The sequence below is a fragment of the Polistes dominula genome, unplaced genomic scaffold (assembly GCF_049000335.1).
Source record: "Polistes dominula isolate Pdom_NZ unplaced genomic scaffold, Pdom_raw_medaka contig_79, whole genome shotgun sequence".
Taxonomy (NCBI): domain Eukaryota; kingdom Metazoa; phylum Arthropoda; class Insecta; order Hymenoptera; family Vespidae; genus Polistes; species Polistes dominula.
In genome coordinates this window covers 6,080,758-6,099,641 of record NW_028300916.1, presented here as the reverse complement: position 1 = coordinate 6,099,641, position 18,884 = coordinate 6,080,758, and the positions used below count along the sequence as shown (strand labels likewise).

The following is an 18,884-nucleotide window of genomic DNA, read 5'->3' as shown; positions in this document are numbered from 1 at the left end:
TAATAAATAGATCAGATCAAAGTATCAAAGTATCAGCGAACGTTTCAAGAGTTTATTGAGATCGATCAATTCGAGACAACATAGGGTAAACAATTCTGATACAAGAATAAGAAGAATAAGAAGAAGAAGAAGACTTTTTCGAGAAGAAAATTCATCAAGGAATATCGAAAAACTCGATGGAACTTCCTCAAATTGTAAAACGAAGGAAGAAGTTTCGAACGGTAATTTTCAACTACATATCACCATACATATGTAACACACAATACATAAACGTGATCACCTGCACGCTCACACATGCCCAGACATAAATGCAGTAGTTGCACGCGATCCTTTTCATTTTGCTTTTATTTTTTATTTTTTGCTCTGTTCGTCGTCGTCGTTGTCGTTGTCGTTGTCGTTGTCGTTGTCGTTGTCGTCGTCAGCTTCGTGTTTTTCGGATGTGTTATGAAACGAAATATTACGTGTACGAAAACTTCATTACAACTATATAGGTTGTGTAATTCACCTGATCGAAGGAAGAGAAGGAGGAGGTGATGGTGGAGGTGATGGTGGCGTTGGAGCACAGCAGGTGCATTTTCAAAGTATATTACATGTTTTGATAGTCGACTCATCGAATAAATCGAATACATAACAACAAAATTATGAAAATGCTGACTATGCATCTATTTATATGTTTGTATATATCTTAAAGCCAATTTGATATTAGCTAATCATATTTTGTTAACATATTGAACATATATATATATATATATATATATTTGTATACTTATGTATGTTATTCATATTTCGTAGCAAATAATATTTGTCTTTTATTAGCAACTATTCTTGAGATATCGTACAATCGTTTGAAATGAAATTATTTTGTATTGTTCGTGTATGAGACATCGGCGATAATATATATATATATAAAAATAAACACTGACACACATATACACATACATTTTGTAATCATTTAATTAAAAATGGTCAAAAACATTCATAAGTTTGATTTACTTCGTAAATGTTCGCGTTAGTGGCAACGACTTCGTTCGAAGATAATGAAAGAAGAAGTGAAACTACCATCGATCTTTCAACGTCTTCTATGTTAACCGCAAACAATAGTAATGATGATGATGGAGAAGAAGAAGAACAACAACAACAACAAGAACAAGAACAACAGCAGCAGCAACCACAACCTGATGAGGAACCTTCAATGTTTCCAACTGAAAGGATCATATCTTTGGAGAATGCAATTGTTGTACCGAATGGTAGTAGACGTAATCGAAACGCAAGAAGACGACAACTTACGAGAATGGTATCAAATTCGACAAACACTGTAGAAATCACACAGGAAGTGAATTTGGAGAGCTTCTTTGGAAGTGATGCTATTGTTGCTGAAAATCTGATTGAATATGGTGCAGCATTGCATTCCATACAATTCGGGTATATTTCATTTATTATTTTATTTGTTTTAACCATAAGTTACTTTTCTACGAATTTCTTTTAAATAATCTTTCTTATTTTATTTCCAAGAGTTAGAAAGAGTTATAAATATAGATTTATCTTTTACGATAATTACCGAAAGATTATTTGAAATTGTATAGAAAATTGTTGATGATATTTATTTACAACAAATGAAAAGATAAATTTCATAAATGTCGTAATATCCTTTTTATAGAATGCAAAGAATTCCCGAACCAATAAATATAGTGCCTGGTTTGTTTATTACTCAAGAGGATCAACCTTATCAAAGTGAGATTTCTTTCGATGATTATACAAACGAGAACAGTATTAATGAATCCAATATGGTGAATGGGTAAGCCGATGAACTTTGAAAATAGATAACCAACAAAATTCACAATATTTCGATGTCTCGATTATTCGGTCTGGTATTGCATTCGATATTAAAATCGATACCGAATGTCAATATTGCCTTCTATTGCAGTATAAACGAAATTTTTTTTTAAGAAAGACTACTTACTATATAAAATATAGAGAAAAAGAGATAGATGGATGGATGGATGGAATAAATGATGGCAGAAGTTTTGCAGTGCGGTACTGCGGCTGGTTAAGTTTGTTCGCGTGTTAACCGCGGTCTACAAAATCCCTAACGGTATCACTCTGTTAGGTTTACCAAACGCTGACGACATTTTCTTTTTATTCAATCATATTTTTTACATATTTTTTAAATTATTAAATTAATTGGATATTGTTCAAAATGGTCTAATTAAAATGGTCTTTTAATAAAAACCAATGAGAGAAGTAGTATAGTAGTGTTTTAATAAAGTTGTGATAGGATTTGTTTGTCAAGGTGTATATAACATTTTCACGATTTCCAAGGAACAATTTCGAAGGACAATTCGTTCAAATCGACTTTCATATTTTATTAGAAATCTTGCCAACTCTTACGCACAGAAAGCAGACTTTGATCTGACGAAAGTTTTTTCTTTTACCTATTGCTTGTCCTATAATATTCGACGTTCGTTAGTTTACTTTGTATTAGAATAAAGTGTTACACTATTAGAACCCATTAGTTTAGTTTCTTTCCGACTATGGATATATCAAATAAGAGAGAGAGAGAGAGAGAGAGAGAGAGAAAGATCGAGTAGAAAAATAATTTGCTGATAAGTTGTCGGTTACATCCAGATGTTCGTTTCAATCGTCACAAATATACGACAAATGCGTGAGTTTATGTGTAAATATGCGTATATGTGTATGTGTATAAGAGAGACTTTCACGAGCATACATCCTGCTCACTGGATCGTAAGTACGTAGATCCTATTTGATTACAACTCGTGCTGCTATATCGAGTCGTGGTTACGTCTCTGATCGTGACTCATTCGGCTTTGTACATTTACATTTATATATGTGTATGTAAAGTTTTGCACGTGTGTTTTTATGTTTGGAGTGTATGTATTTCTATGCTAGTCTCTCTCTCTCTCTCTCTCGTATTGTACATATATTTATGTTACCTTATAGGATATGTGTAGTCTCTCGTTCGAGAAAGTACCACCGGGAAGGTCATCGCAAATTGAAGCATTAAATTTAACAGGCTAAAGTATATAAGTAAATCGTTCAATACACCACAGACATTTTCTTCCCTATTTCCTATATATTTTACATTTGATAGGATTTCTTGAATATTTTTTTTTATTGACATCAAACTCATTTATTATTTGTTTTTAAATTATAGGTAGTAGTTAATCACTCCAAGTTGGGGTGTGGTTCGATATTGACAAATAATATAAAACATATTTTTGATTTTGTGTCATTAGTTAAACGAATTAATCTAGTAATTTTGTCCAAATTATAATTCTTATAATATTAACTTTAAATGTGTAATGTATTATTCAATTTCATTATATTTACTGTGTTACACATTAATCTAAAAAGAAAAGAAAACAAGTCAACACAAATGGGGTTAATATATTCTTAACGTATTATCGAAAAATACTATTTCTATGAATTGTATGGTATACAATAATAATAATAATAATAATAATAGTAATAATGGTAACACAACGAATCATTTCTAATAGTCATCGTAATATCTGTGAAACGTTAGGATAAAGTGTAGAATGTATCTAATAAAAGAAGAAACATTATATTCCGGATAAAAGTTCCTCTTTAAGAGAGTTAGTTTCCAAGACGACGATTTAACGAATTACTCGGCCAATCCTGATTTTCTAACCGCAATCTAGTACGATTTCATGCGGTTTAAACTCCATTATCCTTTGGATAATTTGCAATTATCTGATTGGTGAAAAAAAAACCAAAAAAAAAAAAAAAAAACGAAGAATAAAAAAAACGACACGAGACAGTAGAGAACACGAATGAATGATTTTCCAAAGTCTATCGGCACGCCAACGATAAGCTTGAAAACTCATGGTCGAATAAGGAAAGCACGAGCAAGCACAAACCTAATCCATATTCCGTATCAGGATGCACCTGTCTCCGCCACACAAACGAAATTTACCAAAGTTATAATGAGACTAGGTAAAAGCGCTATGGTTTGGGATTTTTGTTAATGCGAAAGAATTTAGGGAAAGAGGGAGGGATTACTGTCTTGCTAATCTAACAGATACATATTTCTCTTTTGTTCGAATTTCGATCTATATATTTATTTGTAATAAATTTCTTTTTCTTTAGAACTATATCAAATAATATAATATTTTATTTCATTTATATCAGTGATTATAGTATTATTCATTAATTGTACAATAATTGAAAAATCAGGTTGATTATACTTAATTGGTATTAATTGATCATTCTAATAAAAAGGAAGAAATTTTCTAATAATAAAAGCCATTGAATAATCAGTCATTATAAAAGATACTTGAATACTTGTTCAAAGGGACGATCTCCAGTGGCAACGCTTTTATCGATCGTTAGAAACACGCTCGTGAACATCAACGAATGTTGAATGCGTTAGCAGCTATAGTAAAACACATTGTAGGATAGCTAACAGGGAAAGAGAACACATGGAGGAGGAGAGTCGTCGTGTGTTGGAAGAGATGGCTCACGCACATCCACTTTATCGTTTTAGAAAGTAAAAGTAACGAGCACGACGAGAAATATTACTCCAAGAGTACGAATTCGTCATCTTCGTATAATACCTTTACGTATAATACCTTTTTGCTTCTTTTCTTTTTTTCTTCTTTTTTTCTTTTTAATTTCTTTCTCTTTCTCTTTCTCTTTTTCTTTTTTTCTAATATTATACTAATCCGATTATCGAGATATCGGATTTTTTGTTGTTGATTACCGTCAACTCTAATCAAACGTTGACCTTAGTATTAATCGTTGTAAAGGAGATATTTCATTGACACTCTCAGGAGCGAGGTCAGCAGTTACACGGATAGCATTGAAGAAGTGGAAAGACGTGATCAGGCTTCTGGACAGGACGATGAACTACCGATCCTGTTTTACGATCCTAGAACTCCTATGTTCATATGGAAATCTTTGTATCAGAACGACGATCCTTCCATATATTAATTCTAAACAAACACAAGAAGAAAAATGAAGAGATGAGAGACAATTGTAAATTTGGAACAATTACTCTTCTATAAACTTTCAATCACGCATTATTTTTACTAGTAGAACATTTGAATGCATTTGGAAATATAATAATAATAATAATAATAATTTTCTTTATTATTATAATATTTGAAAAATTAATGATATAAATAAACCGGTTATAAATTTATTATATATATCGTTATACACTTTGAATCTTGTATCCATTTTTGTCAATACATGTTTCATATTTCTATTATATTCTATTTATATTATATCTGTATAGAAGCTCCCGCGCGTTGGTCTCTCTCGGCACAGCAAGTAATAATTCAATTCCTTCGCGGCGTATTTGTGTTCTCAACACGCTATTAAATCACTGAATAGCTGGATAGTTACTTGAAATTCCTTTGGAAAGTCATGGGGAATTTCGTAGGAACGTGTTTTACGATATTACGAGGAATCGCTAAATATCCTATTTAATATCGCTAAAGGAAAAACAACACAACAACAACAACAATAACAACAACAATCATAATAATACAAATAATAATAATAATAATAAGGATAATAATGTCTCTATGAGACAGAGAGAAGCGAGGAGCGAGACGGTGAAAATGCGTTTTCTACTTGCTCATCGAAGGGGAAAGTCTAAGAAGAAAAATATTTCATTTCGTTTCATAAATGTACACACAAGTTCCTACATTATAAACGATACATACAACTATACGTTTGTAAGTATATATGTAACATAAATTTAATACAAATAAGTGTGAGTTACTACTAAAAATCAAATCAGATCATCTTTATTATCTTTTTATTTTCATTCTCATTTTTCTTTTCCTTTTTCTTTTTCTTGTTCTTTTTCTTTTTTTTGTTCTCGATGATCTAAATACATTTTCTTGACTTTCTCTATCTTTCTGTTTCTTTTCTTAAAACACGCGATATCGGTTGTGTTAACGCCTACGGAAAGTTTTAATTGCTAAACTTTATTTTCAAATCGTTTGGTTCTACTTTGGTTCATTATCTTATCCACTTATATCCGTGATAAGGTCGATTTGGTTTAAAGGAAAAGAGTATACCTACGTCAGGTTAATTTGAAAAATATATTTTTTTTCCTTTATTAGATTTTCTTTAGGAAAGTAAATCGTCCTCGTCTCGCTCGAATTGTAAAGAAATCGAGAGAAAAAAAAATAAGCAAATGTTGAATAAAAACAAGTCTTGTCTCTTCTCTATTTTTCCATGTTACGTGTAACAAACACACACACACACACACACACACACACACACACATACACGTGTTTATAGAGACGAATGTACATACTTATGCATATACTACATATACATTTCTACTTACATACTTACTTATTTATGCGTGTATACACGTCCATTGTTCCTCTAATGAAAAGGAGTTCCTGACATTGAAAACTGTTCGCGTGTCAGTTCCAACGTGGCACGCAATTAGAGCTTCTGTCTAAGGTTACTTTCTTGACGATAAACGTTTATCTTCTACTTGGAAAAGCTTCATCTTCAAACTACTTGAGATCATTCAATTTTATAAAACAGAATCTTGTTCATGATAAGGGAACATAAAACGATGGAATTTCATTTTCAATGACTTTAGTAATCGTTTAAAATAACACAAACGAATAGAATTAAAGACAATTTTGGGTTCTCATATTATAATTTGTAATTTTTCAATGTAGGTAATTAAATTTTATAAAAATGAATCGCGTGTTCGTGATAGAGGAACATAAAACGATTGAATTTAATTTTCATGACTTTAGGATCGATCAGGATAACGTGAACGAATAGAAAATACAACGTAGTTTACTTATAATTACGTTTATTATATATACAATTTATGACGGAATTCCACGTGAAAATATAAATCGTTTCTTTGCATACAATATGTTGTTGCTGTTGTTGTTGTTGCTGCTGCTGCTGCTGCTGCTGCTGCTGCTGCTGCTGCTGCTGCTGATGATGATGATGGTGATGATGATTCACGATTATTATCGAGACGAGTAAGCGAAAACGTAAATCTACGAAAAGATCATTTGTTTGTACAAGTGTGCTCCGATAGTATCAGCAACACTTTCGTAAATCATTGTCAGATTTATTCTTCCTTTTCCTTTTTTTTTCTTCTATTTATTTTTTTTTCATTTCCCGTCGTTTTTCAAAATTTCGATACAAAAATAGCATCGAGAGAGCAGTATGTACCATTTAATATTTTACTTAATAATAATACGTATGTATTTTCTTAAATAATATGTTAACCTTTTACGACATAATTCATTTTTACGAGTAGAAATCAATTATGTAATAAAATCATTTATGGTAAATATCATTTTGACTAATTTAATTATATTATATACCCGCGAGTAAAAGTAATTTATATTTAGAAAACACATTTAACTTTCTAGGCATCAAATAATTCTATAAAGTTGGATAATTATACAAAAAATGAAGTATCATATTTATTTTAAATATAATAACGAACAAACTCAAATACTTTCATTTTTGTTTTGTTTGTTAAATATAAATAGAATAAAATTGTAATAATACAAAAATGTAAATATACCAATAAAAATATTCATCACTTTCTAGAGAAATATTTAAATACTAGGTTACATAAATATTATAAAATTCATAATTAATTGTATATATATATTAGATAGATTCATTACTTTTATTCGTTAACATAGATAAGTAACATACGTATGCAAGAAAAGCATGTAAAACAAAATAATGCCTGTATGTATACGCAAAAGGGTGGGTAGTCTCCTATGTCAAATGTTTATTAGTGCAAGCTAGGAGGTTTCACCGTGGCCACTTTCAGTGGTTTGCATTTCACCGGTGAAACTCGGATGAGTTCGAACAGGACGAACATTCTCTCTTTCTTTTATAATTCTACTCTCTCTCTCTCTCATTTTGTTTATCTTACTCATATAATATTTATCTATCCTCTCGTTTGTTTCTTTCAACACTTTTGTCCTTCCACGTGCCTACATAAACACATAGTAGTTTTTTATTGCAATCACCCAAGCTCGTTTCCTTCCACTCTTTGAACGTTGCCACCACTATACTATACTTCTACTTTTAAGCCTTTTATATAAAAAGATAGACCGAGAGAAAAATACAACGAAAGCGAGCGTGAATATTGTACTTTCTTTCCTTAGATCACAGAGAAGAAGAAGAAGAAGAAGAAGAAGAAGATTGAGAAATCTTCCTCCTCCTTCACCTCCTCCTTCATCTCCTCCTTACTCCTTGTGTTCGCGCCAACGTCTTTTGTCTCGCACGTTTCTTCATAATTCTTGGTTATTTTTTATTTTTTTTTATTTTTTCTTCTTTTCCTTTTTAAAGTCTCCTAGTACAGGAGACGCGTTAATGCGCGAGTATACGTAGTAATTACTATTTTTGTGAAATTTAAATTAAAAAAAAAAACAAACGAAATAAAAAAATAGAAAGTTCGTCGAATGACTCGAAAATATTATAACGTTTAATATATGTACACAAAGTTATAATAGAATGTTTTTAAATAAATATTCACAGTTGTTTATTGTATAATATCTAAAAAAGCAAAAAAATAACAAGTTCATTATAATTGATAATTTAATATTTGATTGAATAAAATAGATAATAATGGCATCTATAAATAATATCATAAATGAGCATAGAAAAGGATAGATAAAAGTAGCTCGACATACTTTCAAGATACACATTTTCTTCGACGACGATTATTTTGTTTTCTTCTTCTTTTTCTAAGCAACGAAGCGTCACTTAAGTGTCTCGATGAGAGTACATGGAATACTTTTCTCTTATTCGTTGATCGAGCCGGAAGCTGTCGATGACGAAGAAAAGCGGATTTAAATGGCACACTTCTCTCTATCTCTACGATAATTCATTCATTCATTGATTATTATATTACATGGTTTTATAAACATTTATATCATTTCATTTTCTATTCAAATATTTGCCTAATATCATATTTTTGTGCAAATGAATCATACAAATGTATCCTTGGTCTCATTCTTGCGTAAAATTACCGAAGCAGCAGGAGAAACAGAAAGGGGGAATGGTAAAATAATGACAACAAGTTTTTCCAAGAAGTAGTAGCCCGTGTAACGAAGTAACTCTTTTCTTTGTCGAGATACGAAGGTAAATGCCAAGTTATTTTATTATACCTAAGTAACCAGTTTTAACGTACTACAGAGTTTTCCTTGTAAACCTTTCATTTCATCTTTACAATATATACACTTGTACATTTCTACATACATACCTACATACATACTATATACATATATTCCTACTAATTTATATAAATAAGTGACACATTTTTAACATTTTTTTTTACTTCATTCCTTCCCATAAGAACCGATACATACACACACACACACACACACACACACACACAACACATATATGTAATAATAATTGGAAAAATGGCAAAGAAGTTAGTGTCCCATTAATATTTAGCGAGTGTTCAATCAATTAACATGTTAATTGAATAATTTCATGAACATCACCTTATCGCAAAGGATGTCTATCACGCATCCTCGAACATCTAGCATTTTTATTTCTATGGTGTTATTCTCCTTCTTCTTCTCCTTCTTCTTCTCCTTCTTCTTCTCCTTCTTTTTCTTCTTTTTTCTTATAATTATTGTTATCTTTGTTTTTTCCTTTTAATAATAACTGTCAGTGGCATGAGCTTGAAGCACCCCAAGCTTGAAGAAATCAGTCGGTTGTGTTCAAACGAATACATACATGTACGAGAATTATATTTTATATATTATTTATACATAAATGTATGCGGGTGCGTGCGCAAGTGGTGTCTTTTTTCTTTTATCTAATAATGATTTGAAATTTATAATTAGACTTCCGCGTGCTTCTTCTTGTTCTTTAAACAATTAGTCAGACAGCAGGTATCGTTGATCTTTGAAGAGTTTAACGTCTCACTTGTGATCTCTCACCGAACTGGTTTCTCCAAGTGAGATCAAGGTTTCTAACGTAACAGCGACAGACATTCTCCATCTTTCTTATTCTCTTCCTATGTATATATATATATAAAAAGATAGGTCTTTTTTTATTAAAGAAATCGATTATTTTGTCGAATACCTGGTGTTGTTACATCATGGCGATTAGTTTCACGAATCCTTTTTACGTTTCCAATTATTTTTCTTCATAACTTTTTCTTTCTTTTTATTTTACTTAATCATGGGTAGAAATGATTAAATCGATCTTTCAGACACAATCTTTAGATTGTCTAGAAAAAGAAATGCCGACCTTTTTTTTGCTTATTTTTCATTATTCGCAACAAAAAATGTATCGAAACGTTTATCGAAATAACATTTAGGTACTCATATTATACTTCTGTGTCATTGTTTTCTATTGTAATTTTAATCTTGTAGGTGTTTTTTACGCGAATGCAGATAGAAGAATTGTATCTTCTTTGTTTTGTTTTTTTTTACTGATTTTAAATTATTCGTCTTTTGCGTGGGATTTTTAGTTACTTGATTTTTTGTTTCTGTGAATTTAATTACACAGGTAGAAATAATAATTATGTTAATTATTCATTAAAAAAAGAAGGTCGAATAATTTGGTAATGAATTCCTCTGCATTTTTATTTAATTAATTGAATATATATATATATATATATATATATATATGTTATAGAGATAATTGCGTAGACAATTCATTCATAAAACAAGGTTAAATTTGTGATCAATCTACGTTAGAATCATTCGTGTTCCAAAAGTGGGCTATAAAAATGTTTCAAAGTGTACTTATTCCTTATTATACTTTGTAATTGTTCTCCTCTTGTACAACTATAAATATATATTTTTTTAATCTTCTTCTACTTCTTCTTCTTATTATTATTAATATTATTATTATTATTATTATTATTTAGAGGAGAGTAAAAAAAAACGAAGATTACAGTTTCAGGTTGGTGCGATCGTAATTACAGTAATTAACGTCTATCGCTTGTAAAAATCTCGAATCGGTGCTAACGATTCGTTCCTTCTTCGCGTATATTTATTTTTCCTCCTTCTTCTTATTCTTTCTACCACTAAAACATGCTTGTGTTGTTTTACTTTGTCCTCGTATTTCCCAGAAGTTGTAAAACAAGATTGTCACACACAGTTCGACGACGACGACGACGACGACGACGACGACGACGACGACGACGACGACGACGACGACGACGACGAAGAAGACGACGACAAAACGGTTCGTAACATTGTTTTCTTCATTTTTCTTACGTAATGGCTGATCTAATCTCACGTTGGTAACACACGCCTCTTTAATATCATCTAATACCAGTCTGTGTATTAACTTGGACTATATCGAGATATAATTTCATTTTAAATGAAATGTTTACAAGCGAGCATTCATGTTTTCATGATTTTTCCCATTTTAAACGTCACCAAGTTATGCAATAAGTATTTCTTATTCTCGTGTACTAAGTTGACAAAAAAACCCACAAAATACAAAATATTTCATAAAGTTTGGTTCAATAATTCCAAAGTTCATTGGAAACTCAAGTATTAATGTGATACTGAATTTTGATATTTAAAGAAGATTATACTGTATCTATTAGGAACCACGGATGTAAATTACTTATCAAACCTGGAAATAATGTTGGAGTTAAGAAAGTGTTCTTTGTGTTAATAATAATATGTTAACGAACATGTGTTATGAAAAATTGTTATGAATAATTTATATATATATATATATATATACTTTTTTTTATAACATGTATAACATTTATATATACATATGTATACTTGTTGTGTAATTCATGAATTAAAATGATAATTAGAAGCGAAACAAATTCTTCTGATCTTTGATGAATCTTACAATATCATGAGCATTGAAATATAAATGAATTGTATATGTGAATTTTCTGTTTTTCTTCCTTTGAATGAATAAACATATATGTATTTTAAACATTGTTACATATTAATTAAAATGAACGAATTAAATATATATATATAATATTATACTAAAATATAAATTTATATTATTATTTGTATTTTAATTAAATTGAAGGAATAATTTGTGCTACATCTATTTTCTTTTATAGTTCTAGGTTTTCTAATAACCATAGTTTTATATATATATATATATATATATATATATATATATATATATATATATATATAATAATAATTATTATTATTATTATTATAAAGGAACATGTGAAGTATACACCTACATAAAGAAGAAAGAAAGAAAGAAAGAAAGAAAGAAAAAAAATTACGGAAGAGAAGAGCATATCCTCCATATTACTCTTATTATACTTGCACAGTATTATATCGTAGACAAAGTGTTTCGTAAAGCCTTTGAGATGTCTTCCTGAAGAAAATGAGAGAGAGAGAGAGAGAGAGAAATAGTTCAGTTTCCTTTCACCTTTTTTTTTTAAATAGTTAATTAGAACACACTTCCGTTGGTTCATCGTGAAATTGATCTTCTTTTTTTTTTTTTAATGGATAATTATTTACAAAAATAACAATTAATTTAAACTCGTTCATTTATTTGTATTATTTCATGAGATATAGATTTGTAGTAATATCATTGTGTAGATTCGTATTTTAATTGAGAATCAGTACGAATCATATCCGGGCAGTATAACGGTACGTTTTTATGATTACCACCACGTCAGCCTGAAACAATCGTCATGATGATCAGCACACACAAACTTGAACCTACTCGAATTTATTTCTATCTTATCTTACCTTTTTTTTCCTTTCGAATAGATACAAATATTCTTATATGAGTAATAATTAATAACATTATATCGTGATATTATTTTACAGAAAAAAAAAATATTAATAAAATATTTTTCACATGTGATCCAATTGATGATATTATGTATTATATAATAATTATATTAAAATATATTTTATTATATATTATAAATAAAAGATATGTTTTAATCTAAATAATAATATTAATAATATTGATAATTGATAAGCAGATTATAAACGAAGGAAGGAAGGAAGGAAGGAAGGAAGGAAGGAAGGAAGGAAGGAAGGAAGTAAAGAATGGTGGGATATAATTTATAACATTGTGGGCGTTTTCCAAGTTCTATTCTTCCGTGATCGATGATATCTTTGACTTCTAATAATCGCCTTCCATTCATCTTTGTAAAGCGTTTATTATTAGCCAACTTGAATTGTAACTATAGACAACCAGCCAGTCTTTCGATATTTCTTCTTCTATATATACACACACACATATATATACTTGAGATGCATAGAAAGGTGCACGTGTGTGTATGCATACTTTGTGTTATGTATCGACACTTTATTGTCGAGAATCAGGATCATCGAAAGGCAAAAAAACGATTAGCTTTTTGAATGCGACAAGAACACAACTTCAGTGATTCTCATTATACTTACTAAAGTCATGAAAATTAAATTCAATCGTTTTATGTTCCTCTATCACGAACACGATACTTTTTTATAAAGTTAAATTATCTAAATTGAAAAATTACAATTTATAATATGACAACTCAAAGTGTTTTTCTTTAAGTTATTTCATGTTAAAAAAAAAAAAAAAAACGAAAGATAAATATAAGAAATTTCCATTCCATTTATGTTTCTCTAATTAAGTTTAAAAACAAAAAATCCTTAATTACGTACCCATCGTTGTATAACTGTATTTTTACTTCAGTAAGAATAATTTTTTTATTTATTTCTTTTTTCTTCCTTTCTCTTCTCAAATGATTTATTAACAAGCATTACACATTGCATATACATACATATATATATATATATATAAAAAAGATTGCATCGTGACGTAATATAAGAAAGAGCAAAAGAAGCTGGGATGAGAAGAATATGAGTTTAGAAATTGATTGAGAAACGCTGAAGTAGGAAGCACAAAGTATAGAAGGAAGGATCTTTTAGGTTAGGATAGATGTGAAAATGATTTACTTGGATTAGAAATTGAGGTGAAAATGTTTTATCTTCTATTTCAAGTCTTCCTTTTTCTTTATCATCTTTCATATCGTGATATTATAAAAGATGATCACGTTTAGTATTATAAAAGTTATGATACTTTCGAGACTTATACACTAATCTCCCAATCGATTCGTTACTTTATTAATCATTTTCAACATCGATAAAAAAAGGAAAGCAATGAAGAGGAAAAATTTGTTTCCATTTTTCTTCTTGTTTTTTTTGCTTTTTCCATTATAGAAACCAATTGATTCTCCGAACTGAAATAAATATTACGGTTATTATAGATCGAAGTTTTAGATATAACTATCGATTAATATCGAAGAAGAAAGCGATATCGTTTATTTCTTCCTTACCTATATTATTCGTAATATTAAATTTATCGCACTTTCTAATTATATTAGAAATATGCGTGTGTATGCACGTTGTTATCTTTATCCTCATTGTTGCATTTATTTCTTTCTCTTTTTTGTTTCAGGTAAGACAACTCGAATCCCGGTTGCCTAAGCTGATTTTAATCGTGAGTAAATAATAAAAAATTAAAAACAAAAAAGAAACAAACTATTTAAGAAACGATCATTTTTAATTATAATAATAATAATAATAATAATAATAATAAAAAGAAAGAGGGTCACAGTTGTGACGCGTATTTGGTATGCCGTTTTGGTCCTAAGTCGGTTTGTGTTGTAGAAAGTCGATCGTTCGTTCGTTCGTTCGTTCGTTCGTTCGTTCGTTTGTTCGTTATGCGATTGCAGTAGGTCGGTCGTTACCCCCAAAAGTGATTATCGCTCATGGAAACAAGAATTTGCACGTCTTCTTTGTGATACCACATAGGAGGTTCATGGTATCAAATCTATCGGGAATGACTTGTCTTCGAATTATAACCGCAGCAAATTTGAAAAACGTTGTTTCCAGAAAAATGCATTTAAAATCAAAGTTACTGATTGCATCGTTATAAATCACCAAATATTAGATGTATACTCTTGAAATTTTACTATGTTCTTTTTAAAGGTGTAGACTATCGAAATTTCAGGCTAGTGGTGGTGCCCCTTTAATTATGTTTTATCGCATACGAAAATTGCATAATTTTCTGGACGTTTGACCTTACGCATTTTAATTTTTCATTAAAAATTGCATTTGATAATTTGTTCTTTTTCTTCTTCTTCTTCTTCTTCTTCTTCGTCTTCGTCTTCGTCTTTTTTTCAATGAAAATTGCGTTGTTTAATCTTAAAATCTTATCTAAACTTTCGAGTCTTCTCATTTCGTAACTCGCAATTATTTGCTTCCATATATTCGTAAACTTCTTCAAGGTCTCTCTCGTGATCTTAAAAGCACTCGAGGCACAATCGTTAACACACCGTGTCTGATTTATGTTCTGATGTTTGGTTCGGTGACGTAGTTGAAGTGACTTTTACATGATTCAAGGTAATGAACTCCTCTCTATCACCTAAAGACATTTAAGCATATTTTAAGCATATTTTAAGCATATTTCTTTCATTCGTCATAGATAAAACGTACGGATTAGAAATTAGTTGGATCAATCTTGCTATAAAATATACGTCGTAGCAAATGTCAATTCCAAGTAAACGCAAACTTCATACGGGGATACAAGAGGTTAATTTTTATTTTATTATTACGATTTATATACGAAGAGGATTTAGTTACAAGTATGATTAGATGTTGTACGGTTTGGATTACAACGAAGATATGTACGGCAATACGCGTATAGAATATTAGTAATGTAATGCGATAATATATCGTGCAGGGGGATCATTTTCTCACAATCAAACTCGTGTCGATAGCTGATCGATTCCATGTTTCTTTGATTATTAATTGCGCGTCTCTCTTGCTAACTATTTTCCTACGAATTACATAATTACTAATAAACGGTATTAGCATTATCTTTTTTTGTTTTTTGGTTTTTTTTGTTTTTTTTTTCACATTTACATATGACATAACTAAGTTTTATAAGAAAGCCACACACACACACACACACAGCATACCCTCTAGTTTGTTTATGACCAAATATAATTAAAAAAAAAATATATATTCTCGTTCACACTATATATAGTCGTAAGAAATAATCCATATGAATAATTTGGATAATATATTTAGAATGAAACTAGTGGGAATGAAAATGATTTCAAGATTATTAAGACATCGACACCCGTATCCTCGTGTGCGAGAGTAGTTCACCCACGGCTGCAGCAGGGAGAGGGAAGAGGAGTTTCAAATTTCCCTCATCGAGGTGATATGAAAAAAAATGTCATTTATATTCGGTTACACATTTCACATGGTTAGAAAATCCGTGACTGGGTAGATCTTGAAAGTAGTTCTTTTCCGTGTGACTCACAGCCAACCATTCTTGCTTACAATTAAGTAAGCAAAGTAGTTAAGTCCACAAAGTAAACCTTGAACCGATCAATGATTTCAATTCTCCTCGATATATATCTTTGTTTATAATATAATCGTTACTTTTTTATCTCCTATATTTCTTTTATTTATTTATTTTTTTGTTAAATAGGAACATTAATAAATTTGTGTCTTTAGAAAGCTTGCAAGTATCGTCGTTGTCGGAGAAGCCAAAGAAAAAACAAAATTTGCCTTATCTACGCGTCCGACTTATTGATCTCAATGTAACACTTTGTAGTTTCATTTTTGTAATCTTATACAAAAGAAAGAAAGAAAGAAAAAAAAAACAACATACATATGCATCTAAAGTGAAAGTAACCAACATTCATTTTTATTACGTTTAAAAGTACATTCTAATTGAGAAAAATATGATAAATAAATTTCTGTTATTATAAAATACTGATGTAACAAGACGCAAATTAATTTATAATAAAAAAAAAAAAAATAAAAAAATAAAAATGAAATTACGTGACACCGCAAAATGTGACGTATTTCAAAGTTTCAAAAAGGTAAAAATTATTTATTGCGTTTGCGTGGTGGTATAATCGAAACGTCGAATTCAGAAAAGGAAAAATGACAATCGTGCATCCTCCGGAAGCGGATGCACGTCGGCACGCTTGGCTAGCCTTACCCCCTACCCCCTATCCCCTACCCCCTACTACCCCTCACCTCTCCTCTTGGCTCCTTTTCTCATTGTGAAAACGACTTTACCGGTTCGTTCGTTAGTAGTGTGTTGCATAAAATACTCCGGGCACGAGTTTGCTTACATTTCATACACACATATGCGCATATGTTTGTATGAACGTAATGCGTGTAATGCGTGTAATGCGTGTAATGCGTATGGTGGATATGGGTGTGTGTGTGTGTAGGTAGAACGTGAACGGTCAATTTCAAAGTCGCGTTCACTCGAACGATTCGCATGCATTTACGTGCGTGCACGCAACATAGAGAAAGATAAAGATAAAGATAGATAAATAGAAGAGTTAATAGAAAACGAGTTGTGTATCGAGAAGAAACCATCATTGAAACACGTTCAGAGTCCGACGACTCACTCTTGTACCGGTTCCGGTAATGTTCCGTACATGTCTCTATTGATTAACATTAACGTAAAAGGGATTTTACGTGTGTATTTAATGAAATTGAAAAATAAAATAGAGCTACAGATGTATTATTATGTATTGTAAAGAAAACAAAATGATGAAGAATTGTTTTTTTCTTTTTTCTTTTTTTTTGTTATACTTCACGTGTTATAGATTTTAACGGTCTTACGGAACGTTGCTTGAAAGATTATTAACACCTTCCGTGTTCAACGTTGGCGAACGATCTTTTTTTTTTTACAATGTGATTATTGGATAGCAATGAAAGAAATTTATTTATTTATCGTTTCTTCCGCGTGCGTTATTGAAGAATTATTTTTACTTTTTTTTTCTTGTCAATTATTTTATCCTAGATTTAAGATTAACATTAGATATACCAGACCAGTCAAAATGATTTTAATTCCAAATTTCTACTTCATGTAATATTTCATTTCTGTAAATAATTAAGCGTTTTGTTATTTAAAAATGAGACAAAAAATATGAAATTCTTGTTAACGTTTTACATTGAAATTTCATTTGATTGATAGATGAAAATATTTCTAATCGATAGTACGAAGAAGAATAATGTGTGCATAAATATTGAATTTGAAGTTTACGTTTCGGTTCCCTTTCGATCGCGTGTATGAGTGAAACAGAAAAAGAAAAAGACAAAGACAAAGACAAAGATAATATTAATGCGGTAAACAGGAAGAACAAACGGTACGCCATTTTTCCGCAAAATGGAACGAAATTAAACGAAGATAGAATGATGACACGCGAGGTAGCAGTTTCTTAAGCTATTCGATTACCGTTAGGAAGAAAGAATAATTCTCATTGTTGTAATATCATCCGTAAAAGTACATCTTTTTTTCCACGATACTTATGTGAAAACACTGAGGCCGCGTCTAGATTTTTCAAGATCCCCCCCCCCCCCCCTCCTAATTACGAAATTAATTCTTTAATAAAGCTCTAAACAAAAACATTTCAATCGATTAAATTGTGCGCGCAATTTTCTTCAAAATCATTTTGACATTTGGCATTTTACGAAGAAAAAACTAAACAAATAAAATCAATGTACAATCTCTGTAATCACAGTGTAATCACAGTGTAATCACAGTGTAATCACACTAAAATGAACAATGGTATCAAGTGAAACGAATCGAATTGGATAAAAAAGAAGAAAAATTTCAAGGGTATTATAACTAATAGAATAAAAAAATAATAAAAGGAAGAAGATGAAAATGGTGGTGGAGGGAGGTGGGGGATATAGGGGTGTTGATGGAGGTTGAACGGCCTCGTAACGCCTTGAAGAAGGAACGATCGAGACACGCTCGGGTTCTCCACCACCGACATTTAACCGGATTAGGAAGCCACTCGGAGAAACGAGCGTGCATGTCGCCCGCCCGACCGCCCGCTCGCCCGATGTACTCCAGATACGAACTTG

The 18,884-nt window shown here is 30.7% G+C and overlaps 2 protein-coding genes across 6 annotated transcripts in view; both read left to right on the top strand.

The window, feature by feature from the left end:
* The window catches only part of jvl (javelin-like), a 38,777-nt gene that overhangs the window by 2,272 nt on the left and 17,621 nt on the right, over positions 1-18,884 (top strand). For 2 of the 5 annotated variants that reach the window (XM_089170777.1, XM_089170781.1), the window contains exons 2-3: positions 11,131-11,217; positions 14,431-14,472. The exons of 1 other annotated variant lie outside the window; for it this stretch is intronic. In XM_089170777.1, the coding sequence (XP_089026903.1) occupies positions 11,131-11,217; positions 14,431-14,472 (129 nt within the window). The remainder of the gene's footprint in view (positions 1-11,130; positions 11,218-14,430; positions 14,473-18,884) is intronic. 2 more of the 5 variants (XM_089170779.1, XM_089170778.1) reach the window with 2 other exon arrangements.
* On the top strand, positions 79-8,159 carry LOC149033127 (uncharacterized). Its single transcript, XM_089170785.1, has 4 exons — positions 79-568; positions 1,014-1,422; positions 1,658-1,795; positions 4,788-8,159. The coding sequence occupies exons 2-4, from the start codon at positions 1,082-1,084 to the stop codon at positions 4,969-4,971; spliced, it is 663 nt and encodes a 220-aa protein (XP_089026911.1). The 5' UTR covers positions 79-568; positions 1,014-1,081; the 3' UTR covers positions 4,972-8,159.

Bases quoted from the DNA above. Each gene is read 5' to 3' on its own strand.
- LOC149033127 (XM_089170785.1), top strand. From the start codon at position 1,082: ATGTTAACCGCAAACAATAGTAATGATGATGATGGAGAAGAAGAAGAA. The intron at 1,423-1,657 runs GTATATTTCATT...TCCTTTTTATAG, and splicing joins TTGCATTCCATACAATTCGG to AATGCAAAGAATTCCCGAAC. The intron at 1,796-4,787 runs GTAAGCCGATGA...ATCGTTGTAAAG, and splicing joins GAATCCAATATGGTGAATGG to GAGATATTTCATTGACACTC.